The sequence below is a fragment of the Akebia trifoliata genome, chromosome 9, assembly GCF_017979445.1.
Source record: "Akebia trifoliata isolate Shusen 1 chromosome 9, ASM1797944v1, whole genome shotgun sequence".
Lineage (NCBI taxonomy): Eukaryota > Viridiplantae > Streptophyta > Magnoliopsida > Ranunculales > Lardizabalaceae > Akebia > Akebia trifoliata.
In genome coordinates, this window is record NC_141383.1 from 6490892 (window position 1) to 6505062 (window position 14171).

General features: G+C 33.6%; 2 protein-coding genes across 3 annotated transcripts; one reads left to right on the top strand and one right to left on the bottom strand.

Moving 5' to 3' along the window:
* Positions 1-368: 368 nt before the first annotated feature.
* Positions 369-11187, bottom strand: LOC147394210 (L10-interacting MYB domain-containing protein-like). Of its 2 annotated transcripts, XM_086454015.1 has the most exons (3): positions 11051-11187; positions 4114-4437; positions 2247-4030 (listed from the first exon to the last, which is right to left on the bottom strand). In XM_086454015.1, exons 1-3 carry the CDS (start codon positions 11141-11143, stop codon positions 3860-3862), a joined length of 588 nt encoding a protein of 195 aa, XP_086310141.1. In that variant the 5' UTR covers positions 11144-11187; the 3' UTR covers positions 2247-3859. The 2 variants fall into 2 exon arrangements, 1 of the variants encoding a protein (XP_086310141.1); XR_015181455.1 differs by lacking the exons at positions 2247-4030; positions 4114-4437 and adding an exon at positions 369-2240 and having other exon boundaries at positions 11051-11182.
* On the top strand, positions 11186-12298 carry LOC147394211 (uncharacterized). Its single transcript, XM_086454014.1, has 2 exons — positions 11186-11346; positions 11466-12298. The coding sequence occupies exons 1-2, from the start codon at positions 11242-11244 to the stop codon at positions 12129-12131; spliced, it is 771 nt and encodes a 256-aa protein (XP_086310140.1). The 5' UTR covers positions 11186-11241; the 3' UTR covers positions 12132-12298.
* The last annotated feature ends 1873 nt before the right edge of the window (positions 12299-14171 follow it).

Genomic DNA, 14171 nt, shown 5'->3' on the forward strand with positions numbered 1-14171 from the left:
GGATTTGATCACTTCACTAATTGTGAGATTGGATCAATCATTTCTCCTTATAGTGGAAACGAGATCAATCAAGAACTCTTCCTATTATTCTTCTTTTTAATCTTTCTCAAATAAATCAAGTCATCTATAGGAGGAACACCTACTAACACGAGCCATGGGGCACATACGTTTTGAGGAAATTCAAGTGTGATTTTGTTTGTCTAAAGATGTCACATATAATATTTTCTCTATAAAACATAATGACCACAACATTCGTTCAAGTTCAACTGTGTATGGAGCTATTTTTATTCTCCAATTTTATGCTCTTTCACCCTCATTCATGAATTTTGGTGAGTACCAATTCATTTTATAGTCGTATTTGAATTCGGTGTTACATATGATATTTCTTACACAAAAAATAACCCCCTTGATGCATGTCTTTTACGTGGAGCTAAAAGAAAAATACTATAATACTATCATCATCAACCTCTTCATGTCAAAATATTTTCTGACCGAGAAAATTGTTGTCTATCCTCATGTTATTCTCTTAGGTGCTGATTGATTCAACTTCTTAAATCTGTTGTCAGCTTCTGCTGTCAGAATCTGCTGTTAGAAGCTGAAACATTGAAAAGCCTGTTTGATAGAGCTTTATAAAAGTGATGTGATGTTGACCAGAATCTGGTAATTACTGTTTGATACAGCTTTAAGAATCTGTTGTATTGAGGTAAAATGACCAGAATACCCTTAAGGTTGCTAGTACACCCAGAATGCATTAAAAATTATCATAATACCCCTATAAATATATAATTACAGTAAATATATATAAATAAAATAAAATTATATAAAAAATTAAAAAAAATAATTGTATTAATTTTAAAATATTTATAATTCTAAAAAAATATAGAAAAATTTATAATTCTATAGAAATTTCGACAGCATCTCCTCTTAAAAATAGACATATAACATTTTCTTGATAAACAAAATACCTACATAATACACAATTCAACATAATGTACGCAGAATACATCAAAAATTACTAAAATACCCCTATAAATATATAATTACACTAAATGTAGATAAATATAATAAAATTCTATAAAATTTCGACAGCATCTCCTCTTAAAATTGAACATATGAAATTTTCCTGATAAATAAAATACCTGTATAATATGCAATCCAAGTTTCACATTTTACATAACACATCCACATTACATCGTATATACATAACACATCCACAACCACCATATTTAGATTCTGACATCATTTAAACATAATAATCATAGTTAATATAATAAGTAAAATTGAAATAAATAAAAAAATAAAAAATATACATCCAATAAATGCATACAAAATATACTTTTCATTCTTCTTATTTGACTCTGTTACTTTATCTTGAGGAACATTATCATTGATAGTGTCAAATTCATCTACCCACAGAAAAGACCCTGCATGTCTCTATAAAGTAAAATAACACATGAATTAATATCGATGTCACCAAATATAAATACGCACCCAACATTAATATCAATATTATATTACCTCTCAAGATAGACACCTATAAAACATCCTCCCATAATTTTCTTTTATTTTAGCTGTGACTAATGTCATCACTCGATCACATGAACAACATGGTGGATACGTATAGTTTGCCATCAATGCTATTCATCATACACAAAGACAATAAATAAATAAGCATAGAATCTTTACAATATACTTAAAAATAGTATAATCTTTATTCCAACATTGTTTAACAGTATTTATAATTACAATACAAAATAAAAAAATAGAATATGAAAATACATCAATGATTGCAAGTAAAATGGCATCAGCTATTAAATCCCTATGTATTTTCATTGTTTGTTGACTCTGACGACTTACTAATAGGGGAACTGGATACTCTTGATTAGTGATGCCCTCTTCTTCTACTCCCGTTGATCCTTCTTCTTCGAATCGAGCAAATTCTTCATCGATGATAGCATGTTTTCTGATAAAATTGTGCAATGTCATGCAGGCAATAACAATGCTTCGTTGTTTGTCCAAATTATATGAACGCATCAACTTCAACATTGCTCATTTTGCTTTCAAAACCCCAAAGGTTCGTTCAATCATGTTCCGAAGTGAAGAATGCAAATGATTGAATAATTCATTTCGACCATTTGCCCGTGATCTCCTATAGTCTTGTAGATGGTATCGATCACCTCGATAAGTTACGAGATAATCATTCATGAGTGGGTACCCAGCATCTACCAAATAGTATTTACCTATTATCCAAAAAAATATATTAATTTCTAAGATTGAATATAAACAGATATAATTGAAAAACTTTTAAATACAGACCTGGTGGAGGATATGAAAATTTTAAACTGGGAGTATTCAATGTCTCAAGGAAAACACGTGAATCATTAGCCGACCCTTCCCAACCAACCACCACATGAGTAAACAACATTTCAAACGAACATGTTGCCATTACATTTTGTGTGAGTTTCTTATGTCCTCGATATCGTATTTGTTCCGCTATTGGTACAAATGCACTAATATTCGTCCCGTTTATCACTCCAATACAATCATACATATTTTTAAGGTATATTAATATATAAACATTAATCATATATATATATATAACTTTAAAATATGACCAAAAACGAGGATTGTTACGGATGTGCGAAGAGACTTCATTGAGGTCGGGATGTACAATTAAGACATTGATAAGTTCACCATAGTTAAAAGAACTTTGTTGAAATACTTACTAACCGATTGAACTTAGTGATCAAAACTATTTGCAACTAATCTTTATCCTTGATTATGTCCTATTATCAATAAAAACATCACTAGTTGTTCTTGAATAGTAATGTAAAGTTTCATCTTCAGTAGACCTCGATCTTCCAAAAGACTACACAGATTGAGAAATACGTGTCGTTCCATTCTAAATAATGAATGACACGTCGCACGATTATCATCCAGTGTTTCCCGCACAAAATCAATCCCCTTTAACTGACTTTTATTATGTGGCTCCCTATATAAAAATTCTTGCAATAAAATGAAGAACCTAGGACATCTCCTGTAGTGATCATACTTAAAACACTTGAGTCGACAATATTGGTGGAATCATCATTTGAATCGATGGTATCAGCCGTATCAGCTGAATCGATAGTATTCGTGGTATCAACATATGAATCTATGACCTGCTTATGAATCCATATTAGTAGTATATATCTATCTACAACAAATAAAATATCCATCTAATAGAAAATATTAATCACAATATCCATCTAACAGCAAATAAAATATCCATCTAACAAAAAATATAATATGCACAATATCCATCCAACAGCCAAAAATAACCAATGTATATTGCACTCTATAAGTGCATCATAAAACTCACAAAAATATTGTAGTAACATATAAAACATGTCTAAATGCCTTTTCCAGCCATAAAATTAGACATCATGCCCTCCAACCACTCACGACGAACATCTGCTCATCGTAATACACAAAAAACCTCTCTAAATTGTTTGTTCTTTATAAACATCTTCAACGCATAACGATAGAAATCACTATTGGTGGGTACATCTGGTAGCTGATCTAAGAGCTCGATCAACTCTTGAATACTACCTTTCTTAAGTAGAGTGGGATTGGTAGAAGCGGATATCTGACTGTGGACTGCATCTGCGAGCTTCTCCAATGACTGGCCAATTCGCATAGCAGTAGTCATCTTCTGCCTACGACCTTGAGGTGGTAGAGTATCTCCACTTCTGCGTCGAACGTGGACTGTGGGTGAGGGTACAATAGGAGTAACATCATCCTCAAACTCATCAGCATCATCAGGAGTAAAGTCTAGAGAGTGTCTGAGACTCTGGATGCTGGGTCGGCATGACATCATCTAGATCATCATCATCAAGATTCTCATCCTGAGGTACTGATGCAAATGGCATTGACCAGATGCAGGTGACCACATCCGGCTACCAGTGGCATATGTGCCTCCAAAGATTAAATCCAATTGTTTCGCAAACTTCAGAGGTTGCTTTCGAAATATTGCATCTTTTGGATGATGCTATAAAAAATAAAAAATCCTATTTTACATAAAGAGACAAAAATCTTAAAATAAATAAAATGACAAATTAACAAGAAATGTACCTCTAACCACCCATCCCACCACTCATCACTTGCATCTAATATACCATTATCAACATCATAAGAGACGCCAGTATTTATGCAAATCTTATTCCAACGTTCCCAAATGCCTTTTTGTCTATCCCACTTGTTCTTCATTTGCTCTCTATCGTAATAAACATTAGTTCTTTTATTAAACTCCTTAACTGAGAAATCATAACCGGTCTTGTCAAGCACTTTATGCGGTCTCCTCCCCTTCTTAACTAATTCATAGCAGATCTCGACCCAAACTTCATATTGTTTGGGTGTCCAATCTGCTTTTGCATTCTTTGAATTGTTATCTTCCATCTGTCAATGGTAATAACAAGAGACGACAATAGAACGAAATATTAAATGGTCTATTTCAATTAATCATGTAAATTATCTGATTACTTACACCATCTCAACCTACAATTTTTACACAGTGTATAATCAAATAGAGAAACCAGGAGACAATGTCAGGTTATCATATAGATAGCCGGAAGAACGCACAGTTCTCAGTCCCACGGTGAGAGAGTCCTGTGTTCTCAATCTTTGACTGTACAAAATACAGTAATTGTTGTGTGTGTGTGTGTGTTCTTAGTCTCACGATAGTCATTGACCTAGGACTGCTCATTTCAATTACTATTGAACTAACAATTTGTCAAAGTTTTTTGGATCACAACTTTTCAAAAGGTAATTATTGCAACTTTTCAATATGGTACACAACATTTGAAACAAAAAATGTCACTTTCAAATATTATTATACATCTTTCAATCCCCCACTAGATTGTAATCTTAGAAACATAATCATACTGACATTATTATGCATATGAAAAGGTTTCTTTCGATTTAAACATTTAATTAGTGTAAGTATTTCAAAGTTATAATGAATACAATGGTGGCCTAAGCTTAATCCAAGTTTTCTTAATGTCAAAATTGAAAACATCACACACATTATAATATTTAGTTCCAATAAGAAGTTCATATCAATTTTAATATTATTATGACCTTGTACTACATCCCAGTTTCATGATCATTTACAATAATAAACCCCAAGTTCTTGTTAGAAGTGGCACCACTTCTATGTTCATATAAGTGAAGTTTCTAAATATATTTCTACTTTAAACTTTATTTGCTAGAAGAAATATACAAGTTGACTGTGTTAAAAGAACATGAATTGAGATAATGAGAGTGAAACAATTGGATTTCAATTGGATTGAGAAAGTTTAATCCATGTGCCAAAGAACAAATCAATGTGTATAAATACAATATTCAGAGAACAGAATTTGGATCCTATTCTAAACAAATCAATGTTTTGTTTAATCCAAATGATTAGACCATTGAGTCCTCGTAAACCAGTTGTAGTCGAAAGTACAATATGAATCATCCAAAACAGCAAGTCTTATTAGAATCATCTAAGATAGCAAACAGCCCATGAAAACAACAACCCAATCAAACACATATTAAGAGAGTGCAAGAAAATGAAATTTGAACATGATCAAATAGCCCATGAAAAGTGGACTAATGGTACAAAAGTTGAACGCCACATTGAAGAAATTAAGACCACGATGTAACGTCACATTGAAGAAAAATAACAACTTAGTCATCTTGTAATTATGATTTAGATTAGTTTTGAAAAATAAAAAATTTCTATAACTCTCATCGACAAAATTAAAATAAGTAAAATCAAGTTATTTTTCCAAATCGAAAAATTCCAAGTTATTTTTACAAATTCATTTTATAAACAGAAAAATTCCAAATCGAAAAATTCCAATTTGATTTTATAAACAGAAACATTCCAAATCGAAAAATTCCAAGTTCTTTTTACATCAAATCTGAATACCCAAATAGGGTAAAAATCATCACCGTGAGCACACAACATCAAATCTGAGTACTGCTCTAGTTTCAAAGTTCTAATATATTAGTGTAGACACCCCATTTTTGCATTTGCCAAATTCGACAATTCGTCACTCGGTTACCGTTAATTCCTAATGATGATCACAAAGAATTCAAAGGCTTGTGAGTAATGTCCCTGATTCCCTCTGTTTCCACTCTTTTCATCTCCCCTACTTGTTACGACTCGACATAGAAATATATGCACGCTTAGGATCGCTACACGTTACACCCGATTTAGCAAGCACGTACGCTTAGGTTCGCTACACAGTTTGATAACCTAGAGACCTCGCCACGCTAGGAAAATACAACTTTGAAATATAGAAATAATCACGTTGGGAATAAAAGAAACCTCACGGCAGAATTCGTAAAAATCTACAAAAATCGATCAAATGACGAAAATACCCCTCATAAATTTTGGACCTCCGAAAGACCTCGAAAGTACCTCCACTGCACTCAGAATATGATTTCGAGTCTAACGGAACCCAAACCAACGAAAACAGAGAAATATAGAAAAATTCATAAAAATGACCGAAATGCCCCTCAACATCCTAATTCAACTTAGAGATTCCGATCCTTAGGAAAATATAACAAAAATCGAAATCCGGTTAAAAACCCAATCTAACTAAAAATAAAACTCAAATTAAAAATTAAACAATAAAAAAATTAAAATTAATATCAAGCAGTAATTAAAATTAAACAATTAAACAGTTAAAATTAAAATCAAGCAACAATTAAAATTAAACAATCAAACAGTTAAAATTAAAATCAAGCAACAATTAAACATTTAAAATCAAAATCAAATAACCAACCAATCAAATTAAAACGCAATCAATAAATTAAATCCAATTAAAAAAAAAAACTTTCAACCAAAATAAAAAATTTCAATTAATCAACCATTAAAATTAAATTGAAATTCTACCGAAACCTAATCAACAAATTTAAAAATCAAATAGATCAACCAAATAAAATATAAATCAAATGACCGACTAAAGCTCAAATTAAAAATTTAAACAATAAAAAAAATTAAAATTAATATCAAGCAGTAATTAAAATTAAACAATTAAACAGTTAAAATTAAAATCAAGCAACAATTAAAATTAAACAATCAAACAGTTAAAATTAAAATCAAGCAACAATTAAACATTTAAAATCAAAATCAAATAACCAACCAATCAAATTAAAACGCAATCAATAAATTAAATCCAATTAAAAAAAAAACTTTCAACCAAAATAAAAAATTTCAATTAATCAACCATTAAAATTAAATTGAAATTCTACCGAAACCTAATCAACAAATTTAAAAATCAAATAGATCAACCAAATAAAACATAAATCAAATGACCGACTAAAGCTCAAATTAAAAATTAAAATCAAATTTAAACCAATAAAATTCAAAACAAAATTAATCAATCCATAAAAATTCAAAATGAAAATAATTAATCAAAACTTAGTTAGAATCGACCAATCACAACTCGCTAATAAGAGATTACCAACAAAGTGAGGAGCGTCGGATCGATACTCTCACATTCTCAAAACAAATAAAGAAAAACGTGTAAAGAAACATTTTTTTTTTAGAAACTTCGTTTCTACAAGAGATTCCCTTGTAGGAATGAAAAGAAGGCTTCTTCTCCAACGTCAAAAGGCTGGACTCCTCCTTCCTTCACGTCTTCTTCTCTTCTTCTCCAACGCTTCTCTCTCAACTCTCTCTTCTCGGGGCTGTTCTTGGACGTTCAGACTTGCCCCTTTGGCTGAACCAGCACCCACCTTCATTCCCTCTATTCTTCTCCTCAGCTCTATCTCAACCTCATCTTCTTCTTCTTCCACTTGTTCTTCCCTGTATCAACACAGCCACTGAAACAGTCCCTCTCTTTTCCATTAACACCCCTACAACACAACCTCTCGCTGCCCCCTCCATCAGCTTCATTAAACCTCCTACAACTCCTTCTCTCCACTGTACACACAACGCCCAACAGCCTTCCTCTTTCTCTGCCTGCAACAAACGTTTCTCCCCAGCCCTCTCTCTATTCTCTTCTCCTTCACAATACCCACAACACAACCACGTTTTGCTGAAACAAACCACCATTGCTGTCCCCTTCTCTATCTCCATCTACAGAATGTCCCCCTTGGTTGCAGCCATCTGCCCAGCCACCCCTCGATCAGGTTAATCCTCTCCATGTCTCTACCAGTCCATTACAACACAACTGCTATTCTCCTCTTCTCCTTGCTGCCTTCATCAACCCTGACGCCCTCCTCTCTCATTCTCTGCCTTTCCCTCTCTATCACCTTTTCTACACCAGCCAATCATCCTTAATTCACTACTGCAACTGCCTTCAACAGCCCATCTCCAGCAGCTCTTACAACGACAGCTCCGAGTCTTATTCTCCAACACCTTTTCTCTCCGTAGAAAGCCGCAACAACTCCTCTCTCCAGCATTCACATCTCCACTGCCACAGTGCACGCAAGTCCTCGCATATCTGAAGGAATTGACTCTCGTCATTTTTTTTATTTTTCTATAGGTGAGTTTATCTTGGGTTCATTTTTATTTTCGTTCACGTTTTCTTCTCATTTTTCATGGCATGTTTTCTAGTGTATGGGTAGGGCCAAGATGATTTTTTTCGTATTTGTATATTGTGGCATATCGATGAGCTTAGAAGAGTTTTTTTTTTTTTTAATGTGTTTAAGCTCTCTTATTTAATATAACCTCATTTAATGTTTAAATCATTTGCAATGACTTGAATAAGTCAACTCGGTATTTTAAACGTGAGAAGCGAGTTTAAAAACCATGGTCATAGAGGCTCTTACCCATCATTTTAAAATACTCTTTTTGTCTTTGCACCACATAGACTTTTAGAGCTTAAAATGGGTCAAGATGTTATCCAAAATTCAAGTGAACCAAATCCGATTTTTAGCGGATTTAGTTTCTTCAAGCATATTCAAATTAAAATATGGGTTAGATATAGATACGGGTTGATGTCCCTTGACACCCGAGTCGGATATGGGTCAAATATGGACCCATCCCTATATTCAAATGATATATTATTTTGTATATTATATGTTATATTTTTATATTTTTTTAGTCTACCATTCATCAACAAATAAGTATTAAGTATAGTGGTCAAAGCCTCTTTTCAAAAGAGGAGAGGTATTGAGTTCAAATCACATTTAAGTCACATTTTTTAATAAATTACTTTGTAATAGTTTAAAATTATTTGACTCAAATTAATTAATTCGGTCGGATCGGATCCGGATATGGTTTGAACTAGTAAGATCCAGATCGAATTTGGATTCGGACCTGAATTAAAATTCCTGGCATGGATATGAGTTAAACCAGAACCCGACCCGTTCTAAGTATTATTGACTTGTCCAAATCATTTTATCTATGATGAGATTAATTATTTTTTAATTCTAATTATTTATATAATAAAACATAAACGGAATCCTGAGGGGTTGGCTCGACGGCAATTTTAGACCGATAAGCAATTAATGTCCATATGTCGTGAGTTCAATACCCAATATAAACATTAATTCCTCAAAGGCCACCCGTGAGGGCACACCCTCACTTACCTAGTATGTGTGATGTGTAGGCATTACACGTGCCTCGAAAATAATCCTTGGACGGTCTATGGATTGGACAAGGCCTAGATATAGACCCAATCCACAATCTATAAGGATATTTGGTTATTGGAAAAAAAAAAAAAACATAATGAATAGTCCCATCGTTGCTACCATTATAAGAGATAAACGTTTTATTGGAATAGGTTCCAAATTAAGCATTTTATTATTTTTCCTCTTCACTCCTTCCACAAATTTCGCTTTCTTTTCTCTTTTTAATACCCCTTCAACGTTATTACTTTTTCATTTTTAATCCCTTGACCTTAAAAAGGGTTACTAGTAAGGGCAAACTCTAATTTATTTATATAACAAAACACAGCTGTGAATCCCACCTTTATTACACTTTTGCAAGGGATAAATGCCCCTTCCAATAATAGTTCTGTGGGCTTCACAGTACCCACTTTATTGTCTTTCATCTTCTTTTTCTTTTAATTTTATTATTTTTCCTCTTGCTCTCCCCCTCTCCCTTTTCAATAATATCACTTTAATTTGATTATTTTTCCTCTTTTATCCATTTTTTCAATAATATCCTTCTAACTTTACTATCTTTTATTTTTACTCCTTTAACCCCAAATATTATTAAATATACCCTTCAAGTTTCTTATTTTTTAACTTTTATCCCCCTTAATCCCAAAAAGGATGTCCATGTCATTGGCACAAGCGAATTCTAATTAATATATATTTGCATCCAAATTATTTTATATATATTATAAAATAAAATGTACTAGAATATAATCATTAGCCATATCATATTTCTATTTATATAATAAGTTTTTATTAAAATATGACAAAACCAGGTTGACTCGAATGAGTCATATCGGATTTGTGGATGATTTTTAAGAGAATTGTTATTGGCATCCTAACTTTTACTTATAACACCCCAATAAAAATAAATAAAGGGCAAATCTCCATTTCGCGTATTGAAAATGACAAAATTTCAAGTTTGGTACACTGTTCATTTTTATTCCCAAAACATGAATTCACACTTTTAATATCTACGAATTCATAAATATACCAACGAATTCAATGATTATAAAAATAACGAACTCACTCGAAATGCATGTTTTGAGAATTAAAATGAACAATGAAACAAAATTGAAATTTGAACATAAAGTGCGTACTTTTGAAAAAAAAATTCCAAACATAAATAAGTAAATGGTTAAGAATAAGTAAAAGTGGGGTGCCAATAGAAGCTCTATCTCATTTTTTATTTTTTGCTAGATTGATATTTTTTGGGTTTAAAATTTTATATCAACCTAATTAAAATTGTAAACAACTACTAGAATTGTTTAACTAGAGTGTTATAATGTTTTGTAACGTTGTGTTAAAAGTCTGAGCCAAATTTCAATTGGATGTGATAAATAATTTAAGAAATTGGGGTGTAATAAGTAAATGTTGGGTTGCCAATAACAGCTCTATTTTAAAAACTCACCTGGTTGTTGCTGAATATTAAAAGTACAAGACGACATAACCAATCCACGTCATCGATCCGCGCAAACAATGTCTTCGGCTTCATCAGAATCATCCGATTAACACTTCCCCTATCTTAATCTAACGGTTCAAATTCCTCCCTACTTCATCTTTTAAAAAACCACCTGATCCCTAACTTCATCTCTCTCTCTCATGGATTCAGATCTTCCGCCAAACCCTGAAGCTCACACCGCTCACGTGGCCACTGCTCCGCCGAACCATGGCCCGATTCATCCGAACCATCCTCCCTACGCAGAGGTACTCTCTCTCTCTCTCTCTCTCTCTCTCTCTCTCTCTCTCTCTCTCTCTCTCTCTCTCTCTGTGTTTCTGTGGCTTTCTAACTCTAGATTTTTTTTATTTTTATTTTTCATGAAAAGATGATAGTCTCTGCGATCAAAGCTTTGAACGAGAAAAAGGGTTCGAGCAGAAAAGCCATAGCAAAGTTCATCGATTCATCCTTCACAAACCTTCCTCAATCTCACTCGGCCCTGTTGACTCACCATCTCAAACGATTGAAGAGAAACGGAGTCGTTATAATGGTGAAACACTCTTACAAGCTCCCAACATCTACTAGGGTTTCTAAACCAGATGGTTCGAAGAGGGGTCGTGGTCGTCCTCCTAAGACCAAACCCATGGGTCTTAACCCATCTGGACCCGGTTCACCAAAGAGAGGCCGTGGTCGCCCACGTAAGATCATAAAATCTACGGTTCTTGATGCATCTCTATCCGGTTCACCCAAAAGAGGTCGAGGGAGACCACCTAAGACGAAGATTAATCTTGGTCCTGGACTCGATCGGGTTCGTCCAACCGGGTCCAGACCTAGGGGTCGGCCCAGGAAAGACGCTTCGGCTTCTATCCCTGTATCCGTTGCTGCTCCAGATTTAGGTTCGGGATTAGTGGTGGTCCCACCAATTGTTGTATCTCGAGGTAGACCACGTGGACGGCCAGTGAAGCCCAAGGTTGGTGGAGTACCGAAGCCGAAGAGGGTTTCGACTGGGAGACCAGTGGGTAGGCCAAAGAAGGTTGTAAGTGTTGTGGAATGAGGAAGTAGAAGAAGGGGTGTTTGGTTACTGTTTTAATGCTTTTTCTGTTTTTGTGGTGTTTGGGTGGGTAGGAATTAGTGGGTTGAGTTTGTGCTGTAATTTGGATAGAAAATGTTAAATCTGTACACATTATTCTACAATTAATGTTGAAAAAAAGCTTACCCCAATTTAGCTTAACTTCTTTGTTGCCATGATTTTAAAATTAGGTTTTGTGTCTTGTCCATGTCAGGTACCAGGCTATCTCACAAGTTTCTCAATACGTTTGAGACATGTTGATCAAAAAATTTAAAATGAATATATTTTTGTACTTCTGTAATTTGGGTCATGTAGATGCAAAATCTTGTATTATTTTGAAATCTTGATAATGTCTTGCGATCTTTGCTCTTTGTATCTTTGAGTGTACTTGCAATATCACTTCTTTGATGCTTAAGTCAAAATCTTAATATAAAAAATAGTGTAGAGTGAAAGTATTTTTTTACTTTTTATATTTATAAAAATAAAATTTTAGGATTTATTTTTTTATCCTCTTTTCAATTATGCCCTTATTTATTTTAGTAAGTTGTTTTGATTATAAATATCTATAATCAGTATCATCTCCTTATTCAATTCTTTTTTCTTTTTTTTTTCATTTAATAAAATTTTTTATTCGTTAGTCACACCCAATCCTTAATTTTGTTGGGATTTTGGTTGGTTGAATCATTCTATCATGTAATTCCGACTAATTGAAACTTGAGCCCATAGTTGATTTGTAATTGAGTTTATCTTCAAATCTCCATATCAAACTTGATTCCTTAGGTGTCATGTATCGTCTTTTGGTACCTAACAAAAAATATCTTCTACTATACTCTTTTTTTAGGGTTTGGACTTTTGGTCTAAGCGTCCGAGAATAAATGAACAGAACCATGTGACATGTGGCTTTTAATGTCGGACTATATACCTTATAAATTCTCATTTTGAGGTTTGAAGTATATTCAATTAATGGTCATGTTATGCATCATTAGACTATTTTCCTTTAAAAGCATGGCAACTATGATTGTCTCAATGTTCAATGTTATTCAAACTGTTGATCTCGTTGCATACCTTGAGTTGTTTTTAAATTCCTTTTCCATATCTCTCGTTTTTGTCATTTCTTGTTTTTATCCATACACTCCTTTTTGTAGTAACAAAACTATTTTCTTATCGATTCTAAGTGGTCGATTTTGGTTTTTCTATGAACTAAATCTCCTAATCCAATAAATCCAACCCCCAACAATCAGACTTTGTTCCCTATGAACTGAATCTTAAATAACCAACCCTCAACAATCAAGATTGGTTTCCTAAATGAACCATGTTTTAAGTATTTAAAAAAAAAAAAAACAAACAAATCAGGCTTGGCTTCTCTTATGAACTTAGGTTTTAAATCATAAATCAACCCTTATACGGTCGAGTTTGGCTCCCCTTTATGAGTCAAGGCTTTTTGTTGTATACCAACCCTCGACAGTCGAGCTAGGTTCCCATAATGAGCCGAGTCTTTTCCATAAATCAACCATTAATGGTTGGGCTTGGCTCCCATATGAGCTAAGTCTTTTCCATAAATTGATCCCAAACAATTGAGTTTGATTCTCGTAACGAGTCAAGTCTTCTTAATGTAATTCGACCCCAAATTAGTCGGGCTTGGCTCCCATAGTGTGCCAAGTCTTTTCCATAAATCGACACCAAACGGTCGGGTTTGGCTCCCATAATGAGCCAAGTCTTTTCCATAAACCAACCCCAAATGGTCAAGCTTAACTTTCGTAATGAGTTCAGGTTTTTGTTGTACACCGACCCCCTTACGGTTGGGTTTGGCTCCCCTTAAGAACCAAAGTTTTTTGTTGTAAACTAACCCTCTTACAGTCGAGTTTTACGTCAAACAGTCCTGCACGACCAACTTACTATGTAAACCGGACTCCCAAATGAGTCGGGTTGCGCTAAGTGGTCCTATATGACCGACTAATGATGTAGATCAGATTTTCCATATGAGTCAGGTGTTGAACTAAGTGGTCCCACACAATCGATTTAGGA

Bases quoted from the DNA above. Each gene is read 5' to 3' on its own strand.
- LOC147394210 (XM_086454015.1), bottom strand. From the start codon at position 11,143: ATGATTCTGATGAAGCCGAAGACATTGTTTGCGCGGATCGATGACGTG. The intron at 4,438-11,050 runs GTGAGTTTTTAA...TACCATTGACAG, and splicing joins TAATATTCAGCAACAACCAG to ATGGAAGATAACAATTCAAA. The intron at 4,031-4,113 runs GTACATTTCTTG...TATTTTTTATAG, and splicing joins GGTGGGATGGGTGGTTAGAG to CATCATCCAAAAGATGCAAT.
- LOC147394211 (XM_086454014.1), top strand. From the start codon at position 11,242: ATGGATTCAGATCTTCCGCCAAACCCTGAAGCTCACACCGCTCACGTG. The intron at 11,347-11,465 runs GTACTCTCTCTC...TTTCATGAAAAG, and splicing joins ACCATCCTCCCTACGCAGAG to ATGATAGTCTCTGCGATCAA.